Raw genomic sequence first — 18,196 nt, forward strand, 5'->3', positions numbered from 1 at the left:
AGTCATTAATTAACATTAACCTTTTTGTGTGTGTGTGGTGAGAACACCTGAGATCCACTCTTTTAGCAAATTTTTCAGTATATAATAAGGATTAAAATGACTTCATGTGCTATTTGTCTAAAAGTTTAAGGCATTTCCACACGACCCCAACTTTTTGTCCTTAGTACAGCAGTCAAGGATGACCTTAAGTGCTACTGGATCTATGAAGTATGTGTCGGAATTACGTAATACACATTATTTTGGGAACATGATAACGTGTATCAGTGAACAGATAAAGACAGTGACTCAGTGATGTAAATATGCCACTGGGTCCCCACCAGTCCAAGGGCAGGCCACCAGTGTACCAAAATCAGGGGCAGGTTAAGTGGGATTAAAATGACAAATGGCCCACTTACTCTTCCTTCTTCCTGGTCAATCCAGACCAGGTTAAAAATAACCTGTATCCAGATAATTTGGTGCAGAGATTATGCCCAAGGGGCTGCTGTGCACTGTCTCAAGTAAGACATTAATTTTGATCTAGACAAGCTTTCTTTTTGTTCATTATAGTGTCCAACAGCCATTTCTTCCTTCTATCAATTTAAAAATATAGCTGCTATTATGAACTCATTATTTTAACAAATATTACAACTTGCTTTTCTACTACTTATATCTGCTGTGTACAATACCATTTCTCTTGTCATGGAAGCTGTTATAAAAAGATGACTTAGGGCTTCCCTGGTGGCGCAGTGGTTGAGAGTCCGCCTGCCGATGCAGGGGACGCGGGTTCGTGCCCCGGTCCGGGCAGATCCCACATGCTGCGGAGCGGCTGGGCCCGTGAGCCATGGCCACTGAGCCTGCGCGTCCGGAGCCTGTGCTCTGCAACGGGAGAGGCCACAACAGTGAGAGGCCCGCGTACCGCAAAAAAACACACACAAAAAAAACCATGACTTAAATGGAGGTTTGTATTATGTATACAGTAACACATAATTCTAGTCTACTTCTTGCTAATATTTCAATCTCCTGGAATAACAGAGCTGTATTTGGTCTTGGGTTTGCAATTCTATTTTTACCTGGGGATTACCTCAAAACTTTATATAACAGTAATAGTGATATATAATAAATAATTTAAGTATATTTTGTAGCAACTTATAGTTCTGAAATGCATTCCCAGTTATCCCATTTGCATCAACATTCCATAAATATTTATTGATCACAGACTGAGTGCTAGGCAGTTAGCAGGGCAGCTGTTATTATCCCCATTTGATACAACAAATACAGATGTTAAGTGAGGTGTTCAGGATTATACAACTACCAAGTGGGGAAGCTGGGAGCTGAACCTGGGCTCCTTGCTGAGAGGCAGTGTGGTGCCCTGCTGCACTGGTTTAAATATCTGCTCTGCTGTGTACTAGCTGTTTAACCTTGAGCAATTACCTAACCTCTCTATGCTGTGGTTTGTTGTGCAATTAAGAGAGTTCATAGAGCACTAACAACAGTGCCCGGGAAGTGGTAAGCATTAGGTGAGTGTTTACTATTATTATTTGGTGCTTGACCCAGTATTCTTTTCTACATTATGCTGCCTCTATCTCCACATAGGTGAATAGACTGTTTCCTCCTTTCCAGTGGAATTTTTCTGTATTTCGTAACTGTTAACTTCATTTGGCAAAACCCACTATACATTTGTCCTTTGGCCTGTATTCCTAAAATGGTGTTTTTGGAATATCATACCTTTTAAAAAACACTCCCAGATTTACACTCTCATTTTCTAGAACACTAAAAATTGAGGCTGATCCATGTATGAAGAGATTATTAGTGGGAAACTCTTTGAAGAAAGGTATAGTTAAGTCTTTGTAAAATATAATCGCAAGACATCATTTTAAGAACTTGGAAGAATTTACTTTTTCCTATGTGTATGTGAGTACTATTGTAATCTGCAGCTTCTGAAAGTTTTCCAGCAGTTTCTGGAATCACTCTGAAATTATCTAGTAAATAATTCAACATGTCTAACAATCGGATAAATACCAGATATGCTTTATTAAGGCTCCTCAATTACTACAGAAAATTTTAAATCAATTGTTTTTGTTGAAATGGTCCTGGAAGAAAACACTTATTTCCTCCAAAATCTTATGCATTGATTACCTGAATATTTGCTAATGATACCTGTTTTTATAGTTTAAATTACCTTACTCAAAGTACAGTAGAGGGGTAACCTAATCCAAGAGAGAAAACTGAAAGCAAAAAAAGTGAAAGACCTAGTTGTTCTTCTTTCTATAATAGGATAACCTATGTTATTAAGCATTGTTTGGTTTGTATATTGAATCAAAGGCAAATTAATGATGGCACTTTATTGTGAATTTTCATCTTACAGAGTTTAAACATCTTCCAGAACCTAAATAAACGCCAGTTTGAAACAGTTATTCATTTGTTTGAAGTTGCAATAATAGCAACTGACCTGGCTTTATATTTCAAGTAAGTACAGAACTCCCTTGTACTCTGTGTGGTTCTGCCTTCTGTAAATGGTCCGTTGCCTTAAAGTTAAAAGGTATTTATTTACACACACAGTTCTTTTCTTTTTGTATTATCAATAGAATACCCTTAAGATGCCTGACAATGAATTTACTAGACATCTGGAAACATATTTTAAAAATCTAAGCCCCTAATATTAGTTTATCTGAAGAAATTTGAATTAAAGAATATGCAGCAAGGTAGGTGCACTGCCAGAAGAGCGACGCTACAAAACCTCACGAGGTGACTTTTGTCCTGGTGAATTCATCGTAGTCCACAATCTGGTATTTAGAGCTGCAGCCTCAGACATTTGCTCCTGCCAGAGTCCGAGAGTTGAAAAATCTTGGTGATACTGATGCACATTAACAAACTCAAAAAATGCTGACTTATATACAGCAGAGCACTAACCCTATTTATAATAATAATAATGATTACCAAGGAGGCCAGATACTCCAAGCTTCCGCACAATTTCTTGTCGGTGAATTATAAAGTTTAAAATGTATTAGAACAAGGTGAACTAGTTATAGGATCTAAGTATTTAACAACTTGGATGGGCAGTATTAAATTGTGCCTCTCTGATCCTTCTTCATTAAAAATTTATGTTAAATAGTTCAAACATGAAGACAGATATTTAGAAATATATAACTGATATCCGAATAGCTATAGCTCAGATTCAACAAATGCTAAGATTTTGTCTTACATCTTTCTTTTTTTAAGGGGAAAAAGTGATGCAATTGAGGCATCCCATGCCCACTCTATAATGAAAACCCTCTCCCCTTCTCCTTCGTAGATACCACCATCCTGATATTGCTGTGTATTCATCCTTCCTATTCATGTTTTTATATGGCATTAAGTGTGTTTAAAATTTTTCCATAAATGGTATCATACCGTGTATACCTTTCTGCAGCTTGTTTTCACACAATGTTTTGAAGATTTAGCTTGGTGGTAAATGGAAATCCAGTTCATTCTTTTTATTTTTTTGCGGTACGCGGGCCTCTCACTGCTGTGGCCTCTCCCGTTGCGGAGCAGAGGCTCCGGACGCGCAGGCTCAGCGGCCATGGCTCACGGGCCCAGCCGCTCTGCGGCATGTGGGATCTTCCCGGACCGGTGCACGAACCCGTGTCCCCTGCATCGGCAGGTGGACTCTCAACCACTGCACCACCAGGGAAGCCCTAGTTCATTCTTTTTAAATGTATATTCACCTGTGTGAATATACCATAATTTAGCCATTCTTCTATTCATGGACATTTAGATTATTTCCAATTTTTCATCACTGCCTACATTGTATATCCTTGTATATATATGAGAGTTTCTGTAAAGTACATATCTAGAAATGGGATTGTTGTAGCGTTTGCATATTTTAAATTTTATACCACATTGGAAATCTACTGCCCTCCTGAGTAGGTATGCCAATTTAAACTCCCACCAGCAGCATACAGGAGTCCCTGTTATCCCATATCTGGACTCTTCTTGATCTGGGCTTACTTAAATCTATTTATTTTGTTAATCTGAGTGTGAGATGGTATTTTATCGTTCACACTTGTATTTTCATATCTTTTCATATATTTTGGCTTCTAATTTTTTGTTGGTTTTATGCATTACAGTGTTTCATCACAGCCTATGGCCTTTTATGTTATCTTTTTTTGTCACATGTAACTCTTAGTTTTAATGTATTCAAACTTAACAGTTTTTTTTCCCTTTCTGGCTGGTGCTTTTTCTGTCTTAAACCCTTTCTATGTCAAAGTTACACAGCCATTCCCTGTTCCGCTCCCCTTGCCCCTTTGATCCACTACATGGACATTTGATGAAAACTGGGAACATAAAACCTGAAAAGCATGCATTAAAGACACTTTATCTCTGGTCTTATATGCTAAAATTGTTGCACAGCTGTATCTTTTTTAGGAAGAGAACTATGTTTCAAAAAATTGTTGATGCCTGTGAAAAAATGGAAACTGAAGAAGAGGCCATCAAATACGTAACCATTGATCCAACCAAAAAAGAGATTATCATGTAAGTAGTCAGAATTTTATTTCTCTTTTGGCAAAAATAACTTGTTTTATATTTCTATTTTAGCACTTTTTGTTTTCTTTTAAAGGGCAATGATGATGACTGCGTGTGACCTGTCAGCTATAACCAAGCCCTGGGAGGTACAAAGTCAGGCGAGTAGTTCCCCTTTTCTTTCGCATACTCGGGCTCTGTCTAGGTCCCATGTGAAAGAGAACATGAAGGTATCAGGCAACCTCAGAATTTAATGATAGCTATCAGTTATATGACTATATATTTTGTAAGCAATTATCTTCATCACCCTGGTCTTGTCCTCTGAAACAATAGGTTTATAATTTACAAAGAAGAAAAAGGAATTTAAGAAGTTAAGACAAAAGTACAATGTTCCCTGTTGGGTTTCTGTTAGTGCAGAAAAGCAAACAGCTTTCAAGAGCTCACAAATGTCAGTGGGACAATAGGTCATTTGGTCAGGCCCAGAACAAGGCAAATAGACGGAACCTTAGAAAGAAAATGCTTTCTGAAAAGAATTCCTTTATCACTGGACTGGCTGTAAGAAGTTTATATACAATTATTCAGGGAGTGTCTGCATTTTTAATAGAGGAGATAAAGGACGAGACAAGGATGAATCATTAGTGCCTTCATCTGTCAAGGGTGGCTTTGCACTTACAGTCTCCTCTTCAGTGTGCTGTCAGTTACCAGATGGCACTATCTGCGAGGTCATATTTAAGGGCGTCTTCCAAGGAAGTTCTTCCCCAACCTTGGGGAGTGAGAGTGGGAGCCATTCATTTACCACTTGGTTTCTTACTAATCGATGAAAGAAGCTTCTCTTTCTCCCTCAGTTAATTCACAGGGAAAACCCTAAGCAGAAGAGGCCAGAATTCACTGGGTTTGACTATAAATGTGGATTTTATTTGTAAAGACAGAATAATCGGAGCCATCAACCCCCAAGCCAAACACTTGTGCTCCTTCTGCACTGACTGCCTGCTCTTCCTTCTCTATTCTTTGTCGACATCATCACCCACGCCAGAACCTGGGGTCTTGCTTGAGTCCATCTCCCTCATTTCAAAACCATTCCTGTCCATCACTCTTGCTACCATCTTAGTTAATACTTTCCCTCTTTCATCAGAACTATGGTGGCAGCCTCCTAAGTGATCCTCTCTTATCATGAACTCTCCAACCTTCCTCTGAGCTGCTGCTGGGACTGCTTATAAATAGACCTCTGCTTGGCCACAGCATTGCTTAAAAGCCTTCTAAACTCCCCAGTGCTGGAGGTTTTCAACCTTTTTTAAAGAAAGAAGCAAAGTCTATTTTTCTCACACAAAAAGTTGTACAAAGATCACTTTATAAAAGAGAAAAAAGTAAAGTTACTTTCGCTTAAATTTCTCTTGGCATCTATTTTTGTGCCACTCATGCACTTTGGAGGGACCCTATGGCTCAAGAATAAGAACTACTGGCCCAGAGAATCAGGTTAAACTTCCCAGCAGAGCTTACATGGCCTGTCATTACCTGTCCTTAACTCCTACTCCCCAGTTTCTTTCTTTTCACTTTCCCATGTCACCGCCTCACACTCTAAGCTCGTACTCACACAAGAGCTGGATGTTGGGGACTTCCCTGGTGGCACAGTGGTTGACAATCCACCTGCCAATGTAGGGGACATGGGTTCGAGCCCTGGTCGGGGAAGATCCCACATGCCGCGGAGCAACAAAGCGCCACAACTACTGAGCCTGTAAGCCAAAACCACTGAAGCCCGTGCGCCTAGAGCCTGTGCTCTGCAACAGGAGAGGCCACCGCAATGAGAAGCCCACGCACCACAACGAAGAGTAGCCCCCACTTGCCGCAACTAGAGAAAGCCTGCGCACAGCAACGAAGACCCAACGCAGCCAAAAATAACTTAAAAAAAAAAAAGCTGGATGTTGAATTTTATCTGTACATAGTCTTCCCCCTCTTCTTTATCGGCAAACTACTAGTAATCCTTGATGATACAGCATAAATGCAACCTCCCTTATCTTTCTCCCTTCTCCTTGATCCACAGCAGTTCATACTGTTACTATTATAGCACTTACCACATTGTTTACATGACTGTCTTCATTAGACTGTGAGCATCTTAAAGGTCACATGTTACTCCTCTTTGTAAGCCTGGCTCATGCCAATGTAAGGCAGCTAGCAGGTGTTCAATAAACCTGATAAATACTGGTTTTTAAAAAACTATAAATGAACCCTCAAATATCCTCACACCATAATCAGGTGAAGTTGTTCTAAACTGTGCACGTATGTGCACAAACACACATGCAGATACATGCTAGATGCTAAGAGATAAGCAGGACAAGAGGAGGATCTTAGAAGCTTTAGAGCATGAAGCAGAAGGTAATGGAATTACAATCTCCCATCTCCCCTTTTTATTGTTGAGAGGTGGTGGCAATAGCAAATAGAAGACAGGCATTCCTAGAATACGTCTACCACAGTGAAGTAGGAAGAGAAATACCCTTTTCCCATTTAAATATAATCTGTAAATGACATCCTTTTAAAACCAAAGAGCACATGGTATGATAACACCTCAAGCATTAATTATAAATTTTATCCTTAAATGTCACAATAAAATGCAAACAAGTCACTTTCATGAATTATGTCATTCTTTTCAGGTAGCACTTCTGGTTGCAAATGAATTTTGGGAACAAGGAGATCTGGAGAGAACAGTGCTGCAGCAACAACCAATTGTAAAGACCTTGACATAAAAATGCACTACTTATTTAAAATTATCAATACAAATCAGTCTTTTTCACTGAACCTCAGAAAAAGATCTTTAAAGAATTTATTTCTCTTTCTAGCCTATGATGGACAGAAACAAAAAGGATGAACTACCTAAACTTCAAGTTGGATTTATTGACTTTGTTTGTACTTTTGTATATAAGGTAAGTAAACAAATTGATTATCTGAGTGAAATATGTCATCTTCTGGATGAGAATTTTTCTTTCAAACTGTAACCGAAATCAAAGCCATCCTCAAGGCAAGTCATTAGGGGTGTCCTTGTTTCTCCAAGGTAGTTGGAGGTATTACCTTAACCTCTCATTCAGGGGTGGAATGAAAGGTGAGAGAACTCAGATGTAAGCAAATGGAACAGACTTAGGCAGGAAGGAAAACAGCTACCTTTCCCACTTCTGAGGCACTGAGTTAATCTCATCCTAGCAGCTCTGAGCGCTGTAATAATTCCTTAGGGCTCCTTCTCTGCACATGAAAAGTACTAAAAATGAACTATATGATCTAAGAAGTTTCTGACCTAAAATTCTATCTAGGAGTTCTCACGGTTTCACAAAGAAATCATACCTATGCTGAATGGTCTTCAAAATAACAGAGTGGAATGGAAGTCCCTAGCTGATGAGTATGATGCAAAGATGAAGGTAATTGAAGAGAAGAAAAAGCAGGAAGAAGGAAATACGACTGAAAAAGGTAAGATGGAATCTGTTTAGACTTCTTGTAAAGTAGCTGAAAGTCAGGCGGAGCTTAATCTCACGACAAGAGCATAAAAAGTAAATGCAAACAGGAAATCTGCTTTACTGCACACAGACTGGTAATTAGAAGAAGTTGATTAGTGGTTTTCAGGGTTTTTTATCCCCCTCAAACAAGATCTTACTTTGTAATTCCAGATGGAATTGATTGGTCCAGTTGAAGTAGGGGTTAGGTTTCTTCATCCACTCTAGAATATGGCTCTTGAGGTACCTCTGCAGAATACTGAGTTTTTAGAAATAATATGAAAACCATACAATCAGTGGGATCAATCAGGATTAGGTGAGAAAATAATTTTAGTCCTAACATTATGCATTAGCTGTGAGACTTTGGGCATCTTGCTTAACCTGTCTGAGCTTAATGTTCCTCTCCAGATAATGAGAAGGTTTTACAGATCTCCAGCCTCACTTCCAGACCTAAGGAAGCCCGAGATGTAAAGCTGGTCAGCTGATTGGGGTGACTTGACCGGTACCCCGAGACTTTGCCTATGCCTTAGATGTCTCTACTTAGTGCTGTTTATCCTGATGAAATTTCTACTCCTAAAGTCACTCAGTTAGGTTGAAGATAATCTTCAGAAAGCCTCTGTTAAGATGCTTAGGATCACCTATTAGTTCATCAGATGCCTCAAACGTCATCTGGAAAGTGGAATACTAATATCATGATTTTATATTTTGTCTTAAGAGCTCAACACTCAAAAGGTTTTGTAAGAAATTCTTTTTGTTTAACAAAGAAATCATCTCTATCTGGAAAGGCCCTGTAAAAAAAAGATGCAACATTCTTTTTAGATGGTTCTTATATTTAGCGGTATTTTAAAGAATTCATAGAGGGAGAAAGCATTTTGCTTAAAGGGTTAAGGATAGCCTTCAACAGAATAAAAACAGGAGTTACTGACTCTGGGATATACATCCATTTACATATTTATTGGGTGTGTAGTCTGTATGATGGGGTCCTTATCTCCTAGAGCTTACCACCTGGTGGGGGAGCTAGACAAACTATCAAATGAACAATTGATTATCTAACTATAACTATCGGAGGAAGCATGAGGTATGTACCTGAGGCATCTGGGAAGACTTTCCTAAAGGATGCTTATGCTAACCGGGAAGGCTTTCTTAAAGGATGCTTATGCTAAACGTAAGACTACGTAATCTTTGCCTAAGCAGAGACAGGAGGAGGAGTTGGAGAGGAAAGAACAGAATGTGCACAAAGGCCTTGAAGTGGAAATAAGCTTGGTGCAATTAAAGAACTTAAAAACTGGTGTAGCTGGAGTCTAGAGAGCTACAAAGGCGGGCAAAGTGCCAGATGAAGCTGGGAATGCAGGCAGCTCTGCCAGACAGTGTGTTGCCTTGAAGGCCTTGCTAAGGATTTGTCCTCCAGAGAGCACTGGGAAATCCTTAAAGGGATTTAAACAGGAAAGAGAGAACATCTGATTTGCACTTCAAAAAGGTAACAAAAATGGTCATTTTTACTGGGCAAGTGAAAAGAAAAGGTATTTCTTAGTACAATTCATCTTTACCTCAATTTTATGATGAACAGGTTATCAAGCCCTTTAAGTGGCTCCTAACTTTTTAAAAAGTTTTCAGTATATTGGATATGGATCTTCTATCCTTATTTACATAAACAATTACTTCCAAATTTTTTTCCTACTACACTGAGAAGTCTCTGTAAACTAATATTATTTTATCTCCTGGCAACAAGCTCTGTGCTTGGCACAAAGCAACAACTCAGATTCCCGGATTGCATAGTTCAGTGGTTCTTCTGTGAAACTGAGACGTTAACTGGCTAATCATTTATTAGATTTTATTTTCTAAATGGACTAATTCTGAATATGAATTCAAGTTTTTAAATGGTCAAACCCTTAGTACTTGCTGTAGGTTAAAACTATGAAGTAGGCTATAAAGTTACACTAATATTAGGAAAAAACACTGTATATCCACTGACTCCCAATAATACTGCTTTTCTCCTTTTTACTAGCTGCAGAAGATTCAGGAGGTGGTGGTGATGACAAAAAGTCCAAAACATGTCTAATGCTGTAATACAGTCCAACTGGCCTAAATTTCAAATATTGTTTCTACATTTGAAGACAACAAGAAAACATTCAAAAGAACATCAGCAAATTTCATTCATCAAACCATCAACTAACAGAGTAAGAGAATCTTCAGAAAAGCTACCCTGTGACTAGCATGAGAAAATATACTGCTAGCCTAAAAGCCCTGAGGGTAAAATAAAGTTCAACAGAAATGCAAAATAAGACAAAAATAAGTGCATTTTTGGTGCCAATTTGTTTTAAATTAAAAATAATATAATCCTGAAATTAGTCACCAATTTTTTTTTTTAAAGGTTCTTATTAACTGTATTCATTTACTAGGGCTACTTACAGCAAAATGCCCCAGACTGGGTGGCTTTAACAACAGAAATTTATTTTCTCACAATTCTGGAGACTAGAAGTCCAAGATTAAGGTGCTGGCAGGGTTGGTTTCTTGTGATGCCTCTCTCCTTGGCTTGTCAATGGCCATCTTCTTTCTCCCTGTGTCTTCAACTGGTCTTCAGTCTTCCCTCTTGTGGGTCTGCGTCCTCATTCTTCTTATAAGGACACCACTCATATAGGATTAGGACCCACTCATATGACCTCATTTTACCTTAACTACCTCTTTAAATGCGCTATCTACAAATACAGCTGCATTCTAAGGTACCGTGGTCAGGATTTCAACATAGGAATTTCAGATGGGACACAGTTCAACCAAAACATTAATAATAATGATTCACACCTCATCCCTTCCTGAATCAAAAGTCTCTCGTCAACATGTCTTAATGTAAGAGTAAATAGAGTATAGAATGTGTAACGTATGTAAGTACTATATAAGAAACAAAGAAAAAGGATGTTAAATGTTATTCCATCTGAAATGCTTCTTTCCTCCACTTTTTACCCTTGATAATAAAGACCACACCACTTGTAGCAGCTTAAAAGTACATCGTCATCCTACACCCATCCTTTCCCCCAAGTCTGAAATCAATTATTTTATGTGTAACTAAGAATACATTCTTACATTCAGAACTATTCTTCTCACTGAAAGAATTATCAATTTATAAGACATTACCTGGATAATCCTAATGCAAGTTAAATCAGCTAATAAATATTATGCATTATTAAGAAGCATGTGATTTGATTATGCAAAAACTTTACTATCAAAAACAGTTCAGAAGGACTTTTAACAGAGATTACTTTTAAAAATGATTACTAGGGGACTTCCCTGGTGGCGCAGTGGTTGAGACTCTGCCTGCTGATGCAGGGGACACGGGTTCATGCCCCGGTCCGGGAAGAGCCCACATGCCGCGGAGCGGCTGGGCCCATGAGCCATGGCCGCTGAGCCTGTGCTACGCAATGTGAGAGGCCACAACAGTGAGAGGCCCGTGTACCGCAAAAAAAAAAAAAAAAAAATTACTAGGACTGTCTACCAGGAATTCTAAATACTGACTTGTCAAGAGAAACTAATCAACTACTACTACATGGTACACATCTGTACATCAGAGAAGATTTCTTTCTTATCTGTAATGACCAAATTATAAAACAGACCAAATATTTATACCACAGATTTCCTTGTAAAACATATCTAAATTATAATGGTCTCTGAACCTCAAATGTTTTGTTATAGAGAAGATAGTGTTCAGTTTTAAGCAGTTGAGAAATAAATCACCATTTGTTATATTTTTACAAGTAAGTCAGTTACTTTAGAATTATAAGATTCTTCCTCTCATATTAGAATATAAGGTTCACGAGAGGAAAGATTTTTTGCCTCTTTTTGTCTGCTTTGTTCACATTGCTATGCTCACACTTAGAGTAGTGCCTGGCACAAGGTAGGCACTCAGTAAACATGAATGAATAATATTTTGAATAAATATTGTAACAAACAGATATAAATGAAGAGTGCCTGGAAGTTAATAAAATATCTTTAGGGAGAAAAAAACTCAGTATATACACCCAAATGATCCTTGTCTATATGTTATCACCTTTGGTGATATATGTACATCTTATTTTCATTGCTTAAAATAATTTTGAAACCACACTTCTAGGATTATTTTAGAAACTGTATAAGAAACCCTCTTCCTTTAAGCCTTATATAATTTTAGACCCCAAAATATCAGTCAGCTCAAACAACTTCCTCTCCTCATTCACTAGAAAACGAACTGAGGGGCAGAGATGAGGAGGTCTGCAAAAATAGGAACTTTGCTTAAGAGCAAGTATAAGAAAGCATAACTTTATATCCCAAACCTATGGTCCGCTGAACACCACTGACTACACTACAGCCAAGATTAAGATAGGTCTGCTGGAGAATTAATGTTTAAACTCTAGATAATAGATAATCAGCAAGGGCCTACTATATAGTACAGGGAAATCTACTCAATATTCTGTAATAACCTATGCGGGGGAAGAATCTGAAGAAGAATGGATATATGTATATGTATAACTGAATCACTCAGCTGTACACCTGAAACTAACACAGTGCTGTAAGTCAACTGTAATATAAAATAAAAATTAAATTAAAAGAAATCTTTAAACGCATCATCTTGAGGCCTTTTCAAAGACTCCTTTAAAATATGACTCCCATTATCTGCCATTGTGTATGAATGGATTAAACACTGATTACATATAATGATCTAAATTTATAAATGAACTTAATGTCCATAAACCATACTTGCAATACCAAATATATGGATCTATTTTAAAAGGGTCTTTAAATATTCTTCCTAGTCACTGTTTAGTTTTGCAGGAATTTTATTTTCTGATGACCAATAAACTATTTTTATCATAAAATGTTTTAGCTTCATATATTCTATTACTAATATCAGTTTTGCTGCTGGACATTTCAATACTTTCCTCAGAAATCAAGATTCTTTTTCACTAAAAGTTGTGAGCTGAAAACGACAAAACAAAATTGTTCACTTATCTGTTGGTTAATAAACCAACACTGATTTACTGTTTTCTGATGGTTTAGAAATGACTGCATAATTATTTCCTAGATACTTTTGTAGCACAGTGTCTCACACATAACAGAAGCATGATATTTAATGAATAACAACTGTTTAATAAAAAGATAATCTCTGACACTATTTAAAAATAAGATACTATAATTGCCTATTTTACAGTTTAATGCCAATCATTCCATGTCTAAATGTCATTTAAAATAGCATATCTTCAACAAAATAATTGGAATGGTACAATCGTTTTTTACAGGTCCTCTCTTACTCACCAAATCATGCATCTTCTCCTCTATTCATCTCTTGGCTGTTTACAAAAATGGGTCTGACCTTTTGAAAAAAAAATCAATATATCCTTTTGAAAATTTGATGAAAACTATGGACCCTTTCCCCAAAACACACACATAATTACAGAAGTTTACACATAGATTCTAGGAGTGTTTAGATTTCCTGAAGCACATCCATTGACTCTTGTGGGTATGAACCCCAAATTAAGAAGTTACATTTTGGACTTCCCTGGTGGCACAGTGGTTAAGAATACCCCTGCCAATGCAGGGGACATGGGTTCAATCCCTGCTCCAGGAAGATCGCACGTGCCACGGAGCAACTAAGCCCATGCTCCACAACTACTGAGCCTGCTCTCTAGAGCCTGCGAGCCACAGCTACTGAGACCAAGTGCCACAACTACTAAAGCCCGTGCACCTAGAGCCCATGCTCCACAACGAGAAGCCACCGCAGTGAGAAGCGCGCGCTGCAACGAAGAGTAGCCCCTGCTCACCGCAACTAGAGAAAGCCCACGTGCAGCAACAAAGACCCAATGCAGCCAAAAATAAATAAATTTATAAAAAAAAGTTACATTTTACAATATATCTCTGCATATAAATATATCCATATCTGTATGACTGTATCTGAGACAAGCTCTATGCACACAGTATTGTTCAGTTAAATTATGTTACTGTATAATCTCTGCTAAGAGTCAAGTTTCATGAACACATCTGCTGTTTTAGACTACTGGAATCTCATTTGGCCCCCTGTGGTATTAATTTAGTTTATAATAAATTACCCATACACTGGGGAATCAAATTTGATTAATAACAAACTCCGTTAAGTGGTAGAGGTGAGATGGAAGCAAGAGAAATGTAAGGAAAAAAGGAAAAGGCAGCTAATGACAAACTAGGTACTCAAAAGAGGGGTACTCGAAGACATACTTAATCTACTTTGTAATTTTGTGAAACCCCAATAATCCTAAAAGTTTAAGCTGAGGCAAGGGAACATAAGTGTGAATCAGTGGGGGGAAAAAAAACCCTACAAAAATATAGGCACAATGGATCTCTGTACTAGAGGATGTACTAGGTCCATACTTTAGGAGCTACAGATGGAACAGAGTTGTAGACAAACAACTGAAAAGATATACAGGGAAAAGTGCCTCCAATAAAACTGAAAAACTTCCAAAGCATCTGACATCCTGAGAGTAGCTGGATTTTTATTTCCAAAGACAAACCACTCAAGTTGCAACTTGTAGACAAAATTCTGTGAAGAGTTTCAAAGTATACTTTCACATTAAGGAATGTACGCATCCCTCTTCCATCTCACAGAAATAAACCTTGAAAATATTCATCAAATTCTTCTTCCCTATTTAAAAGAAAAAGTATACAATTTGATTAAAATCAACAATTAGAGAAGAAAATTACTAGGTGGCACATTATATGAGATTAATAAAAATATTTTAATCCAACATATTTGCTGATTCTTTTGTATAGCAATATATTTCATGATTTAGGTATCAAATAATTCTTGGTTACCCCAAAGATGTTAAAAAAAATAAATAATAATGCAAAAAAAATAATAATTCTTGGCTTCTAAAATAATCATAACTATACCAAGACTGATTAAATTCAAAATGCTGTATATGTTGGCACATCTCCCTAAATATACTTATTACCTAAGATTTTACTTTGAAGTACTTTGTGAAATGTCATTGCTTCTCTTTACTTTTTGGTTAACTTTATAACTTACTCTGTTCATTCTCATTTCAAATTATAGCCTGATCAAAAAATGAATGAAAAAAACTATTTTAAGGAAAAATACAAGTCTTACTCCTAGGAATAGGGAAAATCTGCTTAGGCTGCAGATTTTATTACTCTGAGTAAATATGTATCTGTAGCAGTGAAGATTATGTCTAAAACAAAGAACAGAACTCTGAAAGGAGATATTACACTATAATGTGTTAAAATATTATGAAAATTGTAAAGTACTAAATAAACATTAGTGCTAGGAGCCACAGTAGTAATAGCACAGGTTTTCAAGTCAGACAGTGTTTTTTAAGTCCTAGCTCTGTCAGTTATTTGCTGAGCAAGCAAGTTATTTAACTTCTCTGGGCTCAGTTTCCTTATCTGTAAAATAAAGAACATCACATTTCCTCATAGAGCTGTTCTAAAGATTAAATGTATGTACAATTGCTTTTCTCCCTTCTGGGAACAGAGAATCAAGCTGGACAAATTCTGTGCACCAGTCTCTTCAGAAAATGTTCTTTTAGATCAGAGATTCACAATGGGACTCCATCATTTGGCTTTAAATAATTGTGAATGCATAGAGCCACCACAACCATGTTCAAATTTTTAAAAAATTAATTCTAGAATCAGATAAAGTTGATTTAAAATTACCTACAATTTGGTATTCTCCTGGCTACTGTCCCTTTTCCCAAGCATGACAGCAAAATGCAGTAGAATTTTTTAAATTGTAGTAAGAACTTAAATATATGAAATTAGCTGAATTTCTGTGTGAACTTAGATGTCAGTACCTGATGTCAAGTTTTTATAAGGTCACAAAGAGCTTTGGATTATGAAACCCCTCTTAGGCTTTATTCATGTATCTTTACTGCCAAAAAGGTGAGTTGACTCCAAGACCTGTTCTGTCATTTTCAGCTCTTCAAGGGAAAGTTATATGGTCAAAAGTTCAGTTGATAGTTTTACTAGGATAGTGATACCTTTTTTATAATCTGATCTATAATGACGACTCATTTGGGAATTCTTTACTTGGCTGACAAAAATAAAGGTTAAGGTCATAGAAAAAAACTAATCTTTTTAAAAAAAAACAAAAAAAAAAAAAAAAAAAAACACTCTTTCCAACACACCTGAATTCTATTACACTGAGAACATATTATATAATTAGCAATATGTTTTATAATCAGCTTAAATTAGCGAATTATGATTGATTCAACAGGTCTCTTATTATGAACCAATATGCCTAGAGTAACAAAATGGGACTAAAATTTATTGAGCACTTACTATATTGGTAGGTATTGTGCCAGACCAGGTGCTTTACATTCTTTATTCTATTAAATCTTCACAATAAACTCTATGTAGTAGGTATTATTTTATCCCCTTTCAACAGATAAAGCTCAAGTGGTGAACATCCCAGTATATGAGAAGAACTGATAATATTCCAGCCTATATGCAGATAGCTCTTCCAACCAATAGCAGAGAACAATGCATGTGTTGACTTGTGTATCTCTGGGGTGTAAGGTGGCTGTTGGCAAGAAAACGTTTACACCTGTATATATCTTCAAGGGGCTCCCCTGTATAGGTTTATGATAATAAGAATATCATGGATAGGCTGCTCTGGAAGCTAGTAAACAGTATCTCTCTGAAACAATAAAAGCAAAGACTAGGGGGTCATCTGTCAATGTGAGCTGAGGAAAGATTTACTCACCAAGAGGGAGCTGGACAAGTTGGCTGTTTATGGCCATAAACAATGGCTGGGAATACACTCTGACCTTAGCAGGCTAGGTGTTCCTTGGCTTTAAAAAGACATTCATGATGCTAAGTTTTTCATTAACTGTTATCAAAAATGGCTGTGGTCAGAGCTTCCTAGACTGATGTAGAAGGTATGCATTATCATTGTCTATTAATACTATTATCAGGACTTACTGTGATTTTTCATCTGTCTCTGGTAGTGGGCCCTTCCAAAGTTCAGATTCTGAAGTACTTCCTTCCTCATCAGAGCTTCCTGTTCATTTAAAAGAGATTTTTAAAATGTGCACATTACATTTAAAACACATTTTGAACTACCCACCAATGCAATTAAATAAATTCCAGATTTACCTGTGGTTTAGCTTCAACTTTTATGGCTCTCTGAAAATTTAATGCACTCTTCCAGACCAATAAATTCTTTTGAAAAATAATAAGCTGATATATACCAAAGAGCCTCAGCAAATAGACCAAGGATTTAAAGTCTCATGGGAAATTTCTATAAATTATACTGAGTTAAAGTAACAATTCCAATATTAACTCTATATTATAAAGGAATTATCTCTTGTAATACAGTTGTCTTTAATTTAGTTTCTTATTTTTATTGATCATACAAAAGACATGCAGGGTAAGATTTTTGTAGAGTATTTACATTAGGATCAAGACCTTAAGAACTGAACTAGTATATAGGACTAGCTAGTTAAATTATGACAAAAAATTTGTCAGACTTAAAAAAAAATTAATGCTGATTACATTAACTAGAAGAAGTCCATTTCAATGAAGAAACAGATGTTCTCATACATTGTTAGGAGTAAATACCATTTTCTTGAGGAAAATCTGGCAATATAGATCACTTTAAAATACAGATACCCTTTGACCAGCAATGCTTTTAGGAATTTACTTAGAATAAACGAGCACTCAGATATATATACAAAGATGTCCATTGTATAACAACAACAGCAAAAGAAAACAAGTTAAATCCCCACCAATTAGGGATTAAGGCTTGGTTAAAAAATACTATACAGCTATTTAAAAAAAACCCATAGCACACCTGAATTACCATAGAAAAATGTGTATGCTATATCAAAATTTTTAAAAGTTACAGAAAGCAGGCATAGTATAATACAATTTGTATTAAAACATATCTACATATAGATATATATTATTATTTATATATGCGTGTGTGTGTATATAAATACACACACACACACACACACACACACACACACAAGTTTGTAAGGACCAACCAAACTTAACAGTGATTATATTACCTGTGGGCCTGGGATAGTTTTACTCTTTAAGCATTTCCAAATTTTTTTGTATTTTAAACAATAATCATGTATTACCTTTAAACATCAGTAAAAACAATAAATTTTATTTTTAAAACATAAAATAGACATGTTTCAAATGAATCACCCTATATTAGTCAACTAAAAATTATCAAATACTGAAACATGTATTATGAGACAATAAAATTATATGCCACA

General features: G+C 36.5%; 2 protein-coding genes and 1 long non-coding RNA gene across 6 annotated transcripts in view; 1 reads left to right on the forward strand and 2 right to left on the reverse strand.

The window, feature by feature from the left end:
* PDE6C (phosphodiesterase 6C) overlaps positions 1-10,297 on the forward strand; it is a 76,638-nt gene extending 66,341 nt beyond the window's left edge. For 2 of the 3 annotated variants that reach the window (XM_027112078.1, XM_027112080.1), the window contains 7 exons: positions 2,345-2,445; positions 4,369-4,491; positions 4,577-4,640; positions 7,125-7,199; positions 7,311-7,394; positions 7,776-7,929; positions 9,958-10,078. In XM_027112078.1, the coding sequence (XP_026967879.1) occupies positions 2,345-2,445; positions 4,369-4,491; positions 4,577-4,640; positions 7,125-7,199; positions 7,311-7,394; positions 7,776-7,929; positions 9,958-10,019 (663 nt within the window). In that variant the 3' untranslated portion in view covers positions 10,020-10,078. Of the gene's footprint in view, positions 1-2,344; positions 2,446-4,368; positions 4,492-4,576; positions 4,641-7,124; positions 7,200-7,310; positions 7,395-7,775; positions 7,930-9,957 lie in introns of all 3 variants that reach the window. The other variant, XM_027112079.1, reaches the window with a different exon arrangement.
* Positions 1-13,564, reverse strand: part of LOC113623220 (uncharacterized) — a 31,271-nt gene extending 17,707 nt beyond the window's left edge. Inside the window, exon 1 of the long non-coding RNA XR_003433828.1 lies at positions 13,233-13,564. This is a non-coding gene — a long non-coding RNA (uncharacterized LOC113623220). The remainder of the gene's footprint in view (positions 1-13,232) is intronic.
* An 859-nt stretch (positions 13,565-14,423) lies between these two features.
* Positions 14,424-18,196, reverse strand: part of LOC113623221 (protein FRA10AC1) — a 39,924-nt gene continuing 36,151 nt past the window's right edge. For both annotated transcript variants that reach the window (XM_027112087.1, XM_027112088.1), the window contains exons 13-14: positions 16,890-16,968; positions 14,424-14,592 (exon numbers count right to left, since the gene is read on the reverse strand). In XM_027112087.1, coding sequence (XP_026967888.1) covers positions 14,550-14,592; positions 16,890-16,968 — 122 coding nt within the window. In that variant the 3' untranslated portion in view covers positions 14,424-14,549. The remainder of the gene's footprint in view (positions 14,593-16,889; positions 16,969-18,196) is intronic.

The sequence above is a fragment of the Aethalodelphis obliquidens genome, unplaced genomic scaffold (assembly GCF_003676395.1).
Source record: "Aethalodelphis obliquidens isolate GAN/ISIS:26980383/991018 unplaced genomic scaffold, ASM367639v1 scaffold11, whole genome shotgun sequence".
Classification (NCBI taxonomy): Eukaryota; Metazoa; Chordata; class Mammalia; order Artiodactyla; family Delphinidae; genus Aethalodelphis; species Aethalodelphis obliquidens.